This window comes from Diplotaxodon limnothrissa, linkage group LG11 (assembly GCF_057381915.1).
Source record: "Diplotaxodon limnothrissa isolate DT_005_m linkage group LG11, D_limnothrissa_male_GT1.1, whole genome shotgun sequence".
In the NCBI taxonomy this organism is placed as follows: Eukaryota; Metazoa; Chordata; class Actinopteri; order Cichliformes; family Cichlidae; genus Diplotaxodon; species Diplotaxodon limnothrissa.
The window spans coordinates 24,324,063-24,342,891 of record NC_140606.1 but is presented as its reverse complement, the minus strand read 5'-3'; the positions used below and the strand labels follow the sequence as shown (position 1 = coordinate 24,342,891).

Sequence of the window (18,829 nt, the reverse complement as noted above, 5' to 3'; positions counted from 1 at the left end):
AAGCCAAGCAGATGCCCCACGGAATCAGCAGCAAAACTGGGATGCAGCCAGATGGGCCCGCGATCCACCAGTGGACCCCCATCCCAGGCTGTAGCTTGCCAACAATGAGTGACCTATGTGAGAAGCTTAAACAGGTGTTAAATGTGGGGAGATAAGCGATTTGGATGAACACTTAGCACCAAGCGGTAAGAACAGAATGCAGAGATACAGACGGGGTCAACATAACCAGGCAAGAGAGGAGGAGCAGGAATAGTTGGAGCACACAGACTATTGCAATATGAGTCAGAGTGTGCCTAGGTGTCTTCTGGGCATTTGCCAGACACCATGAGACTGCTGACTCTGCTGAAGGTTGGATTTGCTGGTAAAAATACAGAGATACACACATACATACAATGTACATATCTCTGTTGTAATGACACAGATTTGAAATGAAATTCACTTCAACTGTTGTGCAACAGTGGCAGTTACTCGTAAAGATGGCAGGAGTGTGAACATCACCATACATGGCCTCACTGAACAGACTACCACATCAGTGATGGTGTGCTCATCAGCAAGCAGCGGGTGCTCTCTGTTGCCCACTGTTGGTACAAGTAAGTACTCAGTGTTGGAAACATGAGTTTGTGCATTACTTTCTTTATTAAAAAAATAGATAAACTAAATAACTACATTAAAAAGATCATGTTGGTGCATGACAAATTTTTGGATCTTAGATAATCTGTTTTAAGGATTTTGTTTTTCTTGTTTAATCTGCCTATACAGAGAAGCTGAAGAATGACATCATCATCTGGCTCCCTCAGTGAGTGAAAGAAAGGATCGGCCCTGTCTGCGATTTACTTTTACACGACACAGTTTAATATTTCCATTCACTGATGAAATACTTCAGACAAACAGCTGAGGCTTATTTTATATTTCTGTGTGTGCAGGTACGACTATCAGACTCTAGATTACGACATCACACTGGCCAAAATCTACCAGCCCTCAGAGGTGATTGAGGCTGTTATACTGATCCCATCGCCCACGTGCTGGACAAAAAAAACTAATAAATGAAACTTCTTAGTATACACACATTTTTTGATTGGTCTGTTTGTATTTAATGGAAAAAAAACATCAAATAAAACTTGAAGACCAAAAATGCATCAGTTACAGGTTACTGTATTTATAATCAGTTACAGATGTAAATAAAGCGCCTTCACATTATTCTGACCGCCTTTTAATGTATCACTTTATGTCTGGATCAATTCAGCATTTATCATTTCCTGTACAGTTTTGATGGTAATCCTTCTACGTCAGATATAGTAACACTTACATATAATTTTTAATATAGCTCACGTCTGAACTGCCTGAAGTCACACAAACTGTGCATGTTTCTCATGCATCTTTCCAAGTTACTCTGTTCCCTAGAGAATGACCTAAACAGCAATAACCTGTACATAATAACGCTCTCTCTCATTCTTAGACTGAAATGTTCCTCTGTGATGCATCTTTGCTTTTGCCCTTCCAGAGAAAGGGTCTTTCTGTGACTCTGTCTTGGAGGTACTTGATACAGCTTGCTTAGCAATATCCTGCAGCACCTTAACACTCACACATACTCAAAGACCCTTATTTGGAGTGACGGGGAGAGAGAAATAAATGTTCAACAAGTCTGGTTAAAGTACACATGCAGCATGTCTTCTGCATGTAGGTCAAATATCATATCTGAAGAAATTGTGAAACACTTTTATGTAAAACTGAATGACTGTAATGTTATTTATCTGCTGTTTTCAAAGGGTTACAACTGCTTTATCAATATAGAGGCCCTTCTCTACTCTTATAACATTTACAAGAACAAACTTATGTTATAGATTAAAGAAAGAGGTAGGGTTTTTCTATTATTTAATAAAAATCACATTGTCAATTATTAAGCCTCTCCTTAATTTCTGTTTCAGAGTGTCAGTAAATACTTTAACTCCAAAGAAGATCTAATGTGACACTATATTTAGGAATTAGTACTGAACCTACCGTGTTGCTAATGGCAGTGCAATTATCAAACAGTAGGAGGCCACAGTGGGCAATTTTTCTGTTAGTCCCAAACACTCCACTCATTTTCAGCAGTGCAGCATGCACATGGTAGTTTGCAGCATTAAATATTATTTTTTTACATTCAACAAAGGCTGATTTCTTGGATGAAATTAAGTCTATTGACTCTACATGTTGTTTGTCACTCAGGATGACATTGTTCTCTTCATCTCTCCCTGAGCGTACTTGTCTTTTCTGAGCCCTGGTCTGCTCATCTCCTTTTCCTTATGTCTTCTCTCCATTACAGGGATGTTGGGTCCGAGCCAGGGTACTCCACCTATACACAATCAAACAGAGATTTCACGTGAAATGCACAATATTCACAAGAAGTCTAGCGGGTTAAGGTGACTTACGTTATTCATGTAAGTGTATAGAATCTCATCTCCAACTTCTGATAAAATACTAAAACAATAGTACCTAAACCTAATAAATAAGAGCACCTAAGGGGAATTCAAAACAAATCAATTTCACAGTTTTGACCTGAGAAAAATGATCTCGGTGCTACCATTATTATGCTAATGTACTGCAATGCGTCAAATATGAAACTATTTTTAACAGTATGAGTTCAATTTTCTAATTTCCTGTCATGACAAGGTGAACATGTCTGAGATGTAGAATAAAAATCATAAAGAAAAGCAAGTAAAGCTTATTAAGCAAACAAATATATCCCATTCAAGACCTGAAGAGGCCTATTTTTCTCTGCAGTGCAGCTGTGTGTCTTTAATGTGTTTTTCATTTTTTTTAGAGAAACACCCGTAAAAAACATGTGGTTCAAAGCGTTGAATGATTTCAGTATGTTTCTAACTGTTTTCCAGTCTTGTGCATCAGGTGAAATTTCTTTAGTTCGTTTTAAGATGGAAGGTCCTCTGCATGTTTGCTCACATTACTGTATGTAAATGGCCTGTATTTATATAGCGATTTTCTAGTCCCTAAGGACCCCAAAGCACTTTACACATCCAGTCACACACACATTCACACATGATGGCAAGCTACATTGTAGCCACAGCCACCCAGACGGTATCTGAAAGAAATTTAAGAAGCACGCATACAGCATAACAACATATGTAATTCACACTTCTGTATTAACTTGTTGCACATTATACTTTTTAAAACATGTTTAAGGAAGCATTATTCTTATTTCACCAATCATGCAGCAAGTATTCAGACAAGTCAAATTAGCAATACCACGCTGCACTGACAATGTTATTGAAATAGTCAGTTATAAGTATTATCAGCTCCTCACGTATGGTAAATGGCCTGTATTTATATAGCGCTTTTCTAGTCCCTAAGGACCCCAAAGCGCTTTACATATCCAGTCATCCACCTATTCACACACTGGTGATGGCAAGCTACATTGTAGCCACAGCCACCCTGGGGCGCACTGACAGAAGCGAGGCTGCCGGACACTGGCGCCACCGGGCCCTCTGACCACCACCAGTAGGCAACGGGTGAAGGGTCTTGCCCAAGGACACAACGACCGAGAATGTCCAAGCCGTGGATTGAACCGGCAACCTTCCGATTACAAGGCGAACTCCAAACTCTTGAGCCAAACTCTCATCGCCCAGCAAAAGAAGACGAAAGAAGGTTGTAACAACTATGACTTACTGTCGTCAGCTCTCTGAGAGGAGGAAGGAAAGTTTGCTTCTCTCAGGTGTTCCACGCTGTTTTACAAACACATAAACATACCAGTAAATTAACTGCTTCACATGAACCATCCTGTCATTATGACTACTAACTGCACTACATGCATAAAATTGAATAAAAACAAAAAAAACTTGTTTATTGCTGTGAAATTTAAGTGGAGACAGGAGTCAATCACCTGTGAGAGAAAGGGCGTGGTCTCAGCTCACCAGCGTATTCCTCTTCACTGCCGCGTAAACCCTCCGTTCGACAACTAAATAAAGACAGAAAAATATATTTTATCACCTGAGTTGTTTTTTTTAAATTTGATAAATCATTGTGTAAATAATGTATTTTCCATTAACCTAAGCTAGTGATCCTAGATAGAACAACCATCAAGAATAACCTAACAAGCAAAAACAGAAACATTTGGATTTTTAAAAATTACCTCTCGGCTTTAATGCGTAGTTACAAAGCATAGAAACATTTTAATTATTTTAATAGTCTCAATATCTGTATAGATTCAGTAACTTGGCTTGCAGGTCGCCTAACCATTTTTAATCATTTTATGATTCCTCTAATTAAATATTGTTTGCCAAATAACAATTAAATCTTCCTTTCCAAAACAAAATGAGAAAATAACATTAAAACCGGTGTAGTTTGTAAAATTAGTTCATCAAAGCCATCAGTTGTCACAGAAGCAGCTTTTTACTTCTCTGAAAGAAGACTACCAGGTGACTATAAATAAAGCTAGAATGTCATGGATCTTAATTGAGTAGCAGGAAAATGCTCTTTCTAGCATACAAGCAGAGAACCTTGATGTAATACTACTGCGATCTCACCTGCAAGGTTATTGAAGTAAACTAAAATCAAACTAAGAACTAAAACAAGGTGTGAAAAAACATTGTAAAACATTGTAACATTGAAAAAAAGAAAAGAAAATTAAGGTAGAAATATAAAGGTAATATCTTTAGTTTTAGTATCTCTTAGGTTGGTAAAAATGTTATTAAAACTTGCTGGTGAGGCAATTTGCAATAAAGGATTGGACATGGTTTGTAAGACTACTACTTTCCACTACTTAAAAAAAGGTTTTTATTGTAATACGTATAATGATTTTCCTAAATCTTGATTTAGGATCATGATTTAGGATCATAATTTAATAATTATGAGACTAAAGACATAAAGAGACTAAAAAAAACCTAAATTAAAACTTTTAAATTAAAACATTTTTTTGTTTTCAAACAATAAAAACTCAACTAAAACTTGACGATCCACTCTGGACAGAGATAGAAACTAACCTGAACTAAAAAAGAAGTGGAATGAAAATAAAAACTAATTACAAAATACAAAACTATAACAACTCTGCTCACCTGTTTGTCTGTTTTCTGTACCTTTGCGTTTCACTGCTACTTTGAGGCTGCAGGAGAGAACAAACACAGTGACTGTACGGGCGTCGGCTATTGCGCATATGCACACGGCAGTTGGTAAATCTTTTCATTACTTTTTAAAAAGTTTAGTCTCTTGGAGAACTGGACAAATGCAACATCTCACATTTTCAAGCTGCCATAACCAAGAAGAATATGCAACTAACCTGAATGCCAGCAAGAACTTACCGAATAAGAGTTGGAGTGTTTGGGCAGTGTCTTAATTTCAGACGTCTGAGACTGGACGGAGGGAGAGGGACAGCGTGGCATTGTATTATTTTTAGGGGGTAAAGGTGGAGCGCTAATGTGAGAGCTGGGATACTGGAAGTCCAAACTGGAAAACTGGAAAATAAATAAATAAAAATGATAATAAAAAAAATATCACTCAATAGAGAGAACTTCTTTTAAAATCGCAGAAATGCGAATGAGGATGCATGGTGCACACAAGGTGCCTGGATTTTACTGTATAACAACTATTTAAACACAGAACTACAAATGTCTATTTGTATAGTCAAAAAGATGTGCAGGTGGTTTTATGAATCTATACTTGGGCGATGTTGCTTTCAAGTGACTATATATAGCATCCTATAACTAGTATTGACATTAAGCAGAAGGTACATTGCAGTCTAATGAGTTTGCATGTGCTTATTTTATTAACCAAAGATTAATGACTAATTTAATTTTGTCCAAACAATGACGTCGAATGAAAACTACATGACAAAGTTGACCTGCTAGAGGCTATACATGCAAACAATTATTTTCTCTTAACCTGATGGCGGGCCATACTATGGCTGTTGATGGCAGACCAAAAACTCAATTTGCTAGCACAGCACAGCTAAAATTAAACAACATGGAACACGGAAATGTATTTACACACCTTCCTCAGGGCAGCTATTTCCTTTACCATTTCTTCAATATCCACATGATCCTCTTCGTCGTCGTCATCATCGCCCTCCTCCACCAGCACCTGATCGCTGACTGGCACGTACGGCTCCAGGAGGATGGACTCTGTTCCTCTGATGTCGCAGCGGCAGTATGGGCAGGTTTGGCCAGCTGACTTCTGCTAGATGAATATCAACAACCCATCATCGGAAGAGGAAAAGAGAACGTTCACGTGAATGTGAAGAAACACCCATTCTCTTCAGCAGATCAATATCTTTTAAATTGTACAGTATGTAGTGGAATATGTTGAACATGTCTTCAAAGACAAAGGCCTCTGGCTGTTTGAAAGATAAAGGTAGTGGAAAATACCACGTTCAACAGACCCTGTAGATTGTGGTTTTCCACCTCAACATAAAAGGGAATCGTTGTAACATTCTGCTTTTGCTTCCGCTACTATAGCACAGAGCCTTTGTGTTTTTCCAGGTTTTGATGTGACCTCGATTTGTTAATATGATTACACAGACTGCTCGCCATACTATGTTATCTATTTTTGTACGCTGGTACGTCTCTAGTTTTAACAGGGATTAATGTTTATAGGGAACCTCACTACAAAATAGTTCTTTTCATTACATTAGTTCAAACATACGTTAAATCTAACTGCCCGGAAGTCTTTTGTTGTGTCAGATGATCGTCATTAAAATCCCTACTTACAAATTTTTCACAAAAGAAACAAGACATAGATTTCACTATAGCTGTGTTTATGACTAACAGAAACACCTTTAACCTCTCATGAACAGTATGCCAAGATAATGGTTTATGCATCTTGCACACAGTTGTACAGAAGGAGCAATGCATACTCAGCAGGAGTTTTTTTTCTAGATGTTTATCAGCAGCTAAATTATTGGGCCGTACTCCAGATATGACAGAATGAATGAGTTAGCAACATGCAACAGGACAGAAATGAGAGGATATGTAGGACATTTCCTTGAAACAGTGATGCTGTTTGCCATCTTGGAGATGACATAATCGATATGATGAGACCAAGATAAAGAGACGTCTGACTTAAAAACTTCATGTTTACGTTTCCAAACAACAAATCAATCGAGATCCTATCAATAAAAAAATTCAGGGCCACTGTAAAAGCATCCCTACTACAGAAATATGATGCATGTAGTCTATAAATGTTCTATTTCAAACTCTTACTGAATTTAACATACACGTTCTGATATTTGGTATGCTGCTGCAATGCTGATTTTGTTTTTGGGTTATGTTCCTTACACCTTACATGTCTATGTAAAGTAAACTTACAGTTAAAAAGAAAGTTTGCTTAACCTTAATCTCATAAAACTTACAACTTTTCCGTTGTGGTGTGGCATCCATGAAGCTCTTTGAACTTTCTTTTCAAGTTAGTCTCTTTTTCTCTCTCTCCCTTTCTCCCTCTCTCTGCCTTTCTCCTTCTCACATTACATGCGCACACTTTTTCTCATAGTGAATGTCACCGATGCAGCTTAAGGAGGATGTGAGGCTAAGCTCACACAGGAAGTCCTGAGCCAAATGTCAGGACATGTTGCTCTGCACCTTCAAAAAAACAAACAAAACACCTACTGAATAGGTGGAGGGCTTCTAGCTGGGATTGTCTGAGTAAAAGAACTAGCCAGAACCATGAAGCTATACTTTGACAGCTCCAGCTTTAATTCTGATTGGACGTCTTCTTTGTCACTCTGTAACTCGAAAGAGGAAGCAGGAAGTTGGGGAAGCCCCCCTGGAAGAGAACAAACGAAGTGCACACAGGACATGCTGTACACATGATGACTGAATTTTCTTTGGCTGAGAAATTTCTGTCATCTAAAGAGGTCAAATGTAAAGTGTATTGAAACATCAATATCACATGATATTCTGTACATTGTCCTCAGATTTTCACGTTTATATTATAGTGAATAGGCTATGAGCTACTTTGTATTATCTCTATTATATACAAATAAATAATGGTGACATTATGAGAGGATGATTCTTGAGTGTCATGCCTTGGCTATCAAGCTATAAAATCTAATAGGTCATCTAAAAATAGCTCAACAGAGCACATATTACAGGTGCTTTATAAGCATTGGTGCACTCGATATTGCCTGAGCTCGACTATAATTTTTCATGTAAACAAAAAAAAAAGGAAAAAAAGAAAAGTGGAAGAGGAAAATCACAGCCATGTAGAAGTGTGATAATTCCATATTATTTTTTGAAGATAATATGTGAATACTGGGGGAAAAAATAAATCAAGGTAGTTTTTCAGAGTTAAAATAACTTCTTGCCAATCCTACATTTTAATAAAGTGTTTGCATGAGAAATCTTTTTTTGCACCAACCCCAAACCACATTCAAATAACCCGCATTGTTACAGTACAGCAGGACTGCAACCAATGACCAACCCGTGGCCTAAAAAACTATATCTAGTTCAGCCAGCCCAGACTGTTTCACCCCAATGAACACACAACAACGGTTACAGTAACTGTCTGTCTCCCTTCAACGTCTCTGTATGAGCGGGATATATTTGAACATGCGTCTGTGAATTTGAATGGATTTAAATAGGTTACAGATTTGAAAACTTTGAGTCCGTGGATGAAGATTCATACCTGCCAGCCTGTGAGGCAGGTTTGGCACAGGAGATGGCCACAGGGCTGAATCCGGGTGTCTTTATCCCTCTCTGTGCATATCTTACATAGCTGGTAGGTGCTGCCGATCTCACAGTAAAGCTCATACTGTTCCTGTTTGGTGGTTGTATTTAGTCAGAGAGACAAGACAACATCTCAGGATATTATCTGTTTTGTCTTGGCAAAGGTTCAAGATGCTGCAGTTAAATAGATAATGATGTATAAATTGCAGCCACTCACTTCTGTAACTTTAACTTTTCCTCTGCTGGCTGGTTCACACAAGCTTTTCAAGTCAGGGTTCACATCCCGGCCATCTGGGTACAAGTAGCTGCAGGCACAGAAAAGCACGGAGCTTAGAGAAAAAACACATAAACAAAAGAAGCAATTCAGAGAAATGTACATGTTTGTCCTAACCAGCCCTGATTGAAGCCTTGAATCAGAGCTTGGTAGAGAGGTATGTCCTCCGGGATAGTCTGGATGATGGCACCATCAAATGTCACGTGGCCAATAGCCCACTCTCCCATTTTTGTACAGCTCAGACGAAAGATATAGCTGCAAGGAAAAGGAAAACATGTAGCTCACACAGAAAATGGAAAAATAACCACATTAAGAGACATTGAGGTTTTCCAGAAATATCAGCAGAAGATTTTACACAATTTTCAAATGGGGCTAATCAAATTAAATTCCTCTCATTCTCAGCTATAATAACAATAAAAAATTTGCACTGCATGATACTTTTGGCCATGGCTAATGTTTGTTTGCAGAAACATTTCTTGAATAAACCCCCAGAAAACTAAAGGTATAATATTGGAGCAATAAATGAAAAGATTCTCTTATTTATATATATATTTAGAATCTTGAGACCTTTTTCATATTTTCATACTTTTTGAATATTTTCTGAGTGATGCATGAATCCTCACCTCCCAGGTCTGTGCAGGTAGTGTTCCAGACGAGCTATAACCTGGTCATAGGTGAGGAAGGCCATGTAGCCTGGATGAGTCACGGCCAGCTGGTTCCAGTTCATTAAAAGAGTCCTCCACGGCTAAAAGAGATGAGGGAAGAGGATTTGATCTTGGATACTGCATGCCTTAATCTTTTGCACGCCCTTGTTAGTGACACTGTCCGGTCATCTCCTCTAAAAGGGCAACTGATCTGTTTAGTGTTTGGATTTGTTCTCTTTGAACAAACATGAGCTTTAGCGGTGCTGTACAGTTTTCTTATTTCATCTATCGTGCGAAGCTACAGTAACTAGCTACTGGTAACAAACCATTCTCCGACAAGCAAAAATGCAAATAGACATATTTCCTATACCATCTGGTTCTTAATGTAACAAAACTTTCACCTTACCTGAAACAGTCGCGTGAAAACATCAAACTCAAACACAGAGATGTGATCGTTGCAAGTTAAGTCAATGGTTGACTTCAGAGCCATAGATTCCATCCCTTCCTCAAATGGATGTACATTTCTCAGCTGTTCTTTAAAGGTATTCCACTGCACTATACACCTGTCAGAACACATGCTTAATGTTTGGTAGATGTAAACATACACATAAGACGATGTCAAGAAATGTTTCAATACTAACTTGTCGCCAAATGACTCCCTCCAAAAGTCCTCAGCTGCAGATAACGCCACCCTGTATTTGTCACCCTGAAAACATCCTCCTGGATAAAAGGCCTTCAGCTCCCACAGCATGTGACTGAACAACAAAGTCAGCTTGGTCAAATTCCTCCTGAGAATGAAAGACGTCACAGACTTTAAGCTCTGGCTGCAGAAACTTTTATAGAAACATTATAGTTTTGCTCCACAGTGTCTGAGTAATCATGCAATACAATCTTTTTCTAGGCAGAAACCCTTGTGTTTGTGAATCTCAAGTATACACAGTGTTCCTATTTAAAATGAGTTTTCCTAAAGCTTTATGTAATTGCATTAAGTACAAATAGATATCTGAACTTTTAGCACTGGTGCACAAATATAGGCACTGTTATATACTACCTTTCTGTTTCAGTTGCAAGAAATACAGACACTTTCCATAGATGCAAACACACAAACAGAATCAAACACACTCAACAGGTAGTCCACCTTGCAAACAGGATGCTGCCTGCTGCATGCTTGTCTGTAAATACCACAAAATGTTCCATTGGCCAGTGTGTCACTTTAGGCCAGTCTCAATAGTCTTCTCAGGCACTTCAAAGGCTTTCTATAAATATAATTGATATTTTTGATAGTTTTATTTTGATGCTACACATATTTATAACTTTTAGTTTAGTTAACAAAAAACTTTCTCTTTTTGCTAGAAGCAACTTGGTGCAACTCTCAAATGGGAGTATATTAAAAAAAAATAACAACAACAACAACAACAACAACAACAGCAATAACACCTCCCCACCACATACACACACATACACATGTTACATTCAAGCATGCCATAATGTGTAGTGTTAACAAGTAAGGGTCTGTCCTCCTCCATGTGTTTTATGCAGCACAACATGTATAAAAATGTGTTAAAAAGCTAGTGCATGTACTACTACTGAACTTTGAAAACACAGAAGCTACGGACATTTAGATATGCTTTCACTTTTTACATGTGGGCATTACTTTACAATAAATACAATGAACAAGTAGAGGAGGGCTTTAATTTATGTTTCCATATTTATTGTCTATATTGACTAAAAAACACTACTGTCTGTTTCAGCTCTCTGTGCACTAATCCCAATCAATAATTCGAGTATTTAAACTTACTAAGGAAACTAAATTTCGTAACACAAAGTATTTCCTCTTTTCTAACACTTTTATGATGCAACTCTGGAGGCAATCATAACTGTTGAAATATTTAAAATTCTTTAGAAATCTGCTATTGTGGAAAGTGGTTATAGACTTTCCACCTCAATGAGAAAAAGAAAACCCTCTATGGTGTTAAATAGAGTACTCAAGAGTAATAGTAGAGGAGGAGGCGGGAGGAAATGTGTAAGCCACATCTCTCACTCTGGCTGGGCCTTTGTACTTAAAAATATCATTCAAAAGACAGAAACACTGCACTGAATAGAACCATAAACACATCAGCTAACATTAGGGGAAGTGCTTGAATTCCTTTTATTATGAGATATAATAATTTGCATTATAGTAATTTGGTGTCATTTGTAGCTGAACATTGTTGGCATGTTCCTCACCAGCTTGTGCGTGACCTCAAACAGTTTGATGTGAAGTTCCTTGTTACTGTTGCTTTCTTTCTTTTTTTTGCATCACGCAGCAAAACAGAATTACTTCAAGTAATCTCTGGGTCAGTAACCACCTTTGAACTCTGCCAGCACCAAACAAGATGTTCCATGGTGCAAGATTTCAGATTTAATTGACAGGTATGTAAGTGAAAGAGAGCCGCTTGCATCGAACACTATGGGAATATTTCTCCAATTTGAAACAATTCTGCATGTTAATATTTAGAATCATAATCATATAGCTATTATCAGTGTTTCTTGTTTTTTCAAAGAATACAGATTCGTGTTTAAAACCATTTGCAACACCCAAACTATGTGGTAACCACTACTTGTTTTATAATATAAATTCTGCCACAATTCAGAGCAAGACTATTATAAATCTACTCCACTTCAGAAATTTGATAGTTGTGTGTAGTTCTACAAAACACTATGTGAGGCCCCTTCCTCAGTCAAAATGACAGTGCACAAATATAAAAAAAAAAAATAGATAAATAACTGACAGACTTAAATGCATCATAAGTAAGTAGCTAGAGCTCTTTAGATATAACGTGGCTTGAGGGCGATCGTGGTTCAAGAGTTGGGAGTTCGCCTTGTAATCGGAAGGTTGCCGGTTTGAGTCTCGGTCCTTGGGCGAGACAGTCAATGCGCCCCAGGGTGGCTGTGGCTACAATGTAGCTTGCCATCACCAGTGTGTGAATGGATGGATGACTGGTTGTGTAAAGCACTTTGGGGAACTAGTAAAGCGTTATATAAATACAGACCATTTACCATACGTGAGGAGCTGATAATACTTATAATTGACTATTTCAATAACATTGTCGGTATTGCTAATTTGACTTGTCTGAATACTTACTGCATGATTGGTGAAATAAGAATAATGCTTCCTTAAACATGTTTAAAAAAGTATAATGTGCAACAAGTTAATACAGAAGTGTGAACTACCTATGTTGTTATGCTAATGCTGCAGCTGTATGCGTGCTTCTTAAATTTCTTTCAGATACCCTCAAAGTTGTCAGTGTTTCGCTTATGATAATCTTCCAACCGCTAAAGCTTCCACTGTTGGTTTCTGTCGTCTCAAATAATAATTAGATCTCACTTCTGTTTTTAATTTTTAACAGGCAGAACTTTCATGTAAAGAACTGCTATTTCAGCTTCCAACAGTCAAATACTTTAAAAGCAGACTGAAAATTTGCTTATTTGTATGAGCTGTAGCAGTACAATCCAAAAAAAAAACGATGAGAATATAAAAGAGATTTGTTCTGATGTCTAAACCACAATATGTATAACAATTTGTGAACTTGCCACATGACTGACCATGCAGGATTTGTGGTATGAGGGCCATCTGTTGTACATGCTTGAGATTCTTGAAGATGACGACATAAAACTGTAAATATGGGTTATGTGATTTTCATATTCTACGGGAAAATCATCTTTGAAAACAGCTGCTGGCTGTGAAATTTTAGCAGAACTGAGCGTACATTGTGCAGCATGCAGTGGACTCTATAGAGTTACAGCCAGCTCCCCAAATGAACCAGCAGAAGGGATAAGAATGATATTTAAACTGTAATTTTGATGTTGATATAATTATTTGTTTATTAACTTTGTCTTTTAACATGCTAAACAAAGATTTTTTCAATGTATAATATAACCGAGCTACTTCAGTTAGTAGATCACTGTCACCTCAAGCAGTTTTGTGGTTTGAACTGACTATGGTCAGGTGGAACCTTTCTGTGTCTATTTTTACTGTGCGCCCCAGTTACTTTTCACCGGTTAAAGGTTTACATGCAAGCTTAACTAATGGTGCTAAGTTGGTTGCAGGAGTGGGGGCTGCTCTCTATATTAACCCTGTGATGGAGTAGTGACCCGTCCAGGACAAAACTCCACTTATTTCGCAGTTGCTGCACAAATTTTGAGCGCTGCTTTTCAACAGCAAACCGGCCAGCGCCTTGGAATAAAGCTAAAACATTAAAATGTAATATCAAAGCACATGAAGGTTAATGCAACTACATCCAGTCAGAACAAAAAAAAAAATCATCATCAATCATCATCACCAGCTAGTTGATAAAAGATTGGACTATATTTTAGTTGGTGCTCACCGAGAACACTGCAAATCAGCTTTTCTTTATTCAGCATTCACGCTAGCTAATAAATTTGGCAGGGCGCTAAACTTGTGACAACAGAATAGTTATTTGCTCACTCAGTTCTGAACTAACACCGGTTGCAGGTTGGTATATTCGTAGGCAAATGCGGGCAAAAAATCGTGCTCAAGGTTAGACAGTCTCTTTCTCACACTGCTCAAATTCAAAGGATGTTGTTGTTGTTTTTTCTAGTTTCCCCATATTAGCATCACAAAAGTGCAAGGTTGGCTCTTTTCCACCTTAATTATTAGTATTCCAAACAGGTGCAGGAAAATGCAGCCAACACTCCACATATAAGTAAGTCTATTAAGCTGTTCCAGAATATCCACTTGAATGAAACAGCAGACAGAAAGTTATAGTACAAACAGAAAATATAAGTACAGAGAGTAAAGTCTTATTTTATTTTGCCTCAGCTTCTATAGGTGGTTTAAAATAGTTTTTTCTTCAGTGCATTTAATTTGTTTAAGGATGAGCTTAAACCTCTATCACTGCTTTCAAGTAAGACTTTTAAATCAGGCAATTATAATGGGCTATATTTAATTTGAACTTTTTTTCCTTTAGTAATGCACAAGTGGTATAAAACCCTTGGTCACAGGATACTGGAAGAAGAAATGGGGGAAGGTTTTGCTTTTTTCTTTTATAGTCTATTTAATATTCCTGCAGAAGTTGAGTTTAGAGAGACAAAACTCTTATGGTTTCTGTTACTTAAATTCATTCCCACAAAATTGACTAGCCACAGCACCTACATTAGATACTCTACACAAGATTTGACACTAGATCAAATGACGTAAATTGAGAGTCTTCGTATTTTACAGTTCCTTTGGTATATCAGAAAAAAAAATTGGCTTGAGAACATGATCTGGTTGAGAGTGAAGGAATCGTAGTGTAATCTGGCAATAATAATATCAGATGGATGTTCACTCATTTTGCTTTTTATAATTTTCTGTCCAGCTTCTTTTATTAGCATCTGGTTAAAAACACATTGTATTTGCTTCGATTAGGAAAGCTCGGGTATTTGCGTTACTTGGATCGGCATGGCCGATTTCATTTGTGGCACCAAAAGAAATGGAAAGTCTGGAAAATTCAAATCTAAGATCTTACAGTGACTTGCAAGACAATTGGTATGAAGCGGAGATGTCAAACTCATGGTCAGTGGCCACATACAGACTGTTTTAATCTCATTTTGGTCAACTGTTGCACAATACCAGATTAAATAAGACCTCAGACCTCTTTTAGTCTTAAAGAAATAGAGGTACATTTTAACAGTATTTAAACTTCAAGCTTAAAAGTCGTTTATGACTCCATTATATTTCATACAGGAATATGCCACATAAAATGTCTTGTTTCCCTAATCTGACAGAAGTTCTAAAACCTTCTTAGATAATTAAATAATTTCATTTTTCAACAATTTTACGCAAAGAAAAGTTAACCCAATTCATCTCCGTCAGCTGAATGGCTTTCATCATCACTTTTGGCATTAAGTATCTGCCTACAGTAAAGCTTGATATTCCAGGTCTGACAGCCATGGATTACTGCAAAACACTACAAAGCAGTGATTAGAAGTGGTAAATTAAAATAACACAAGTCCATAATGATGACAAGCACGTATATTTACATAGCAATAAATTATCCAACAGAACTTTCTATTGTCCCTGCCACACGAACAGACTGGTTCCTGCAAGAAACTATGAAAAATTGCAAACAAAGTGGACAAATTCATGGGTGAGAAGCATTTTGATAATTAAAAACATCACATAGGTACATATAAAGGTATGACTGGCATCATAAATGACCACTACCTGAAGATTATTTAAATAATAAAACAAATATCCGAGCTGTATTGTGAAAAATAAGTGCTGTTGGTCAGTTTTTCCATATTCAGTCAGGCTGCCATCGTTACAGTTAGTAATGCATAGGCACGGCTCCTTAGCTTAACCATCCCTATAATCGAGGCGTCGTGGTAGGCCGTGCTTTTGAGAAGTCTGACAATGCTTCACACCTCGTTCGGACAAAGGCCAACATTTCAGACAATCACCTTTATGACATGTTCAGTTCTTAACAACTTGATACACAACGCTTCCAAAATTCGGTCAGAAACTGATTTCCTACTTCCGTACATATGCTGCTGTTAAGGAAATTTGACATGTGAGACTTCTGGAAAGTTTAGTGAGGATTTTCTTAATTACTCTCTGAAAATCTAAAAACATATTTTTGGGGCCAAAGAAACAGAAATTTGGCAGATTAACCTGTTAATCTGTCGCCCCCCCCCCAAAAAAAACAAAAACAAAAAACGAAAGAAAATTTATTATTATTTGCGATGACTTCACATGTCTTGTCACTTGTCTGAACAAGGCCAAAATACTGAAAAAAAGTGCACGCTTTCACATATAAGAGACTGGAGCTAGGATGAGTTTGCATTTTTGGTTAAACTGATGAAAAACATAAATGTAATCTAAACAAATGCTAATTTTACAAATGTCACAATGTTCTGTTATAGTAAAAATGTAATAATGAGTATGTTACACAGAGTTTTCTTTTTCTTAAAAAAAAAAGTTGTTCTTTGTTTTCTAAACAATTTCTTGGTCTTGAAACATTTTGGTGTTTCAAGACCAAACTTTCCCTCTTCCCCTGCATGTGTATGTAGATGCCAGCCAGGGGCCCTCTCACCTGTAAGTTGAAGTCTCTTCATATATCTTCCTCCGTCCTTCTTTAAACAGCAGTAGAGCCCGCTCTGTCTTATCAAAGAGGTTTTTGATATGGATCCTCAGGTACTCTGCCTCGTCTCCGTGTGGCACCTGTCCACCTGCCTGCCTGAAGCCTTGGAAAGGCTCCCAGACCTGGATGAGCAGCACTGAGGTCTCTGACAGCAGCTGTGGTAGGTATGGCGGACTATTTCTCAGTCCAAGCCGAGGGGTACTGCACAGCTGTTGGAGTTTATCCAGTCTTCTGAGGGTCTTGCCCACGAGCCGAAGATCACCACGAGTGGGGGGCCCGGAGCTCAAATTCGGGCTCCTGGACGCGCCCAAATCTGCTGCCGCCATTGTTCTGCTAATGTGAGGTTTCAGGTGAAGTCAACCAAAAACTCAGTCTGTGAGTCTGTGAGTGTGTGTGTGTGGGGGGGGGGGTCAATAAATATCTACAGTTCTTCTGTGTCAAGAGATGTGTAATCGCAATTTTTGAATGTGTGAATATTCATAAGCAATGAAGCTAGTGGTTGGTTCAAGTTTTTGAGCGTTCACTCTGATATTTGTCTTTAGAACGATATTTGCATGCCATCATGTTAATCTCAGAAGCATGCATCTTGTCCTCCTTAAACTGCATCCATTGTTGAGCCATAACAATCCAGTAGTATTACATTATCCAGCAACAGACAATAGGAGCAGTTACAATTACGTTTCATTTAAAAAGGAAAAGAAAAGTGTGCTCTTCCAGCCAATACAGCCACTTCTACTGATTTTTCGCTCACTCCTGTGTTCGTCTTTCAGAAATACGAAAATACAAGTGCTACAAAACAAATTCTACATTGTAAGTTTAACTTAATACGGGCCTTACAACACTCGAGGCCAAGAAAAGCACTAAAAATAAAACACAAAGAGGCACTGAGGCTAACACCAAGCCCTCAAAACATTTGAAACTTCTGCCATCACGCTCCCTTCTCCTCTCTCTCTCTCTCTCTCCACCCCTACACATTTATAGCAGATTTTAAGCACTGTACTCTTGCTTACCAACATCTCAGCAGCAATGCAGTCCTAGAGCTAGTGCATCTACTGTCAGCGCAGCGGAAACATGTTTTCTGTCATGGCCTGAAACATTACTGTTTCTCCTTTGTCTTGCTTGATGTCACTCTGCCCCTCGTCTTGATTGTCTTGCTGCAACCAGGAAACCAAATAGGTTTGTTTCTTTGGTCTATTGCTCAGGCAGACAAGCGGAGGGAGAGAGAGAGAGAGAAACAGAGGGAGGGAGAGAGGTGGGTGGCAGGGAGGGAGGAAGACAGAGAGGTGTGGACTCAAAACTAAACTTTTACTAAGAATGAAAGCAGAGTGCAGCTAAACTAGTCACTATCCAGACAGGTATAGTAACTAATGAGCTGGACGCCTGTGAAATGAATACAAAGGTCAAAGAACCGTAATCTTCACCTCACTGTTTTGTCTGTATAACGTTTAAATTAAATTTAAAAATTAAATTAATTTAAATTAATTTAAATTTAAATTTTTATTTTTTATTTTTTATTTTTTTTAAAAACTGTATGATATTTTCTTGAACAATGTATATGTAAACTTCATAATCTTAACACCTCATCTGCTGTGCTTTTCAAAACATTTTGAAGACTTCTGGGCACTGAGTTTAGAAATTTCTTGAGTTTTGGTCTCAGAATTTAGTCCAATTCTTTTTTCTTTAAAAAAAAATTAGTCCTATTGTTGCCTGATATAGGTTTTCAGCTGCTGAAGAGTTTGTGGTCACACTTGATGTATTTTTTTATTTAACCATTGAGCAAACATTCTCAAGGTGAAAGATCTGGACTGCAGTCCAATTCAGCACTCGGACTCTTCTCCGATGAAGCCATGCTGTTGTAATAGCTGCAGTATGTGGTTTTGCATTGTCCTGCTCAAAAATACAAGGCCTTCCTTGAAACAGACATCATCTTTAGGGGAGCATATGTTCCTCTAAAACCTTTATATGACTTTTAGGATTCACAGTTCCTTAAAAATCATGCAAGCTGCCCATACTGTGTACACTTACACTGCATCCCTATACCATCAAAGAAGATGCTGGAAGGTCTCCCTCTTCTTTAGCCTGGAGGCCACGGCGTCTGTGATTAACAACAAGAATATAAAATTTGGACTCATATGACCATGG

At 37.8% G+C, this 18,829-nt stretch overlaps 1 protein-coding gene across 2 annotated transcripts; it reads right to left on the bottom strand.

Moving 5' to 3' along the window:
• Window positions 1-2,201: 2,201 nt before the first annotated feature.
• Window positions 2,202-17,013, bottom strand: cblc (Cbl proto-oncogene C). Of its 2 annotated transcripts, none has more exons than XM_085366405.1 (13): window positions 16,640-17,013; window positions 10,205-10,351; window positions 9,970-10,126; window positions 9,543-9,664; window positions 9,037-9,174; window positions 8,863-8,950; window positions 8,605-8,736; window positions 5,977-6,162; window positions 5,289-5,441; window positions 5,046-5,092; window positions 3,875-3,949; window positions 3,655-3,716; window positions 2,202-2,302 (listed from the first exon to the last, which is right to left on the bottom strand). In XM_085366405.1, exons 1-13 carry the CDS (start codon window positions 17,011-17,013, stop codon window positions 2,202-2,204), a joined length of 1,782 nt encoding a protein of 593 aa, XP_085222531.1. The 2 variants fall into 2 exon arrangements, with proteins under 2 accessions (XP_085222531.1, XP_085222530.1); XM_085366404.1 differs by having other exon boundaries at window positions 2,202-2,332; window positions 3,661-3,716.
• Window positions 17,014-18,829: the final 1,816 nt, after the last annotated feature.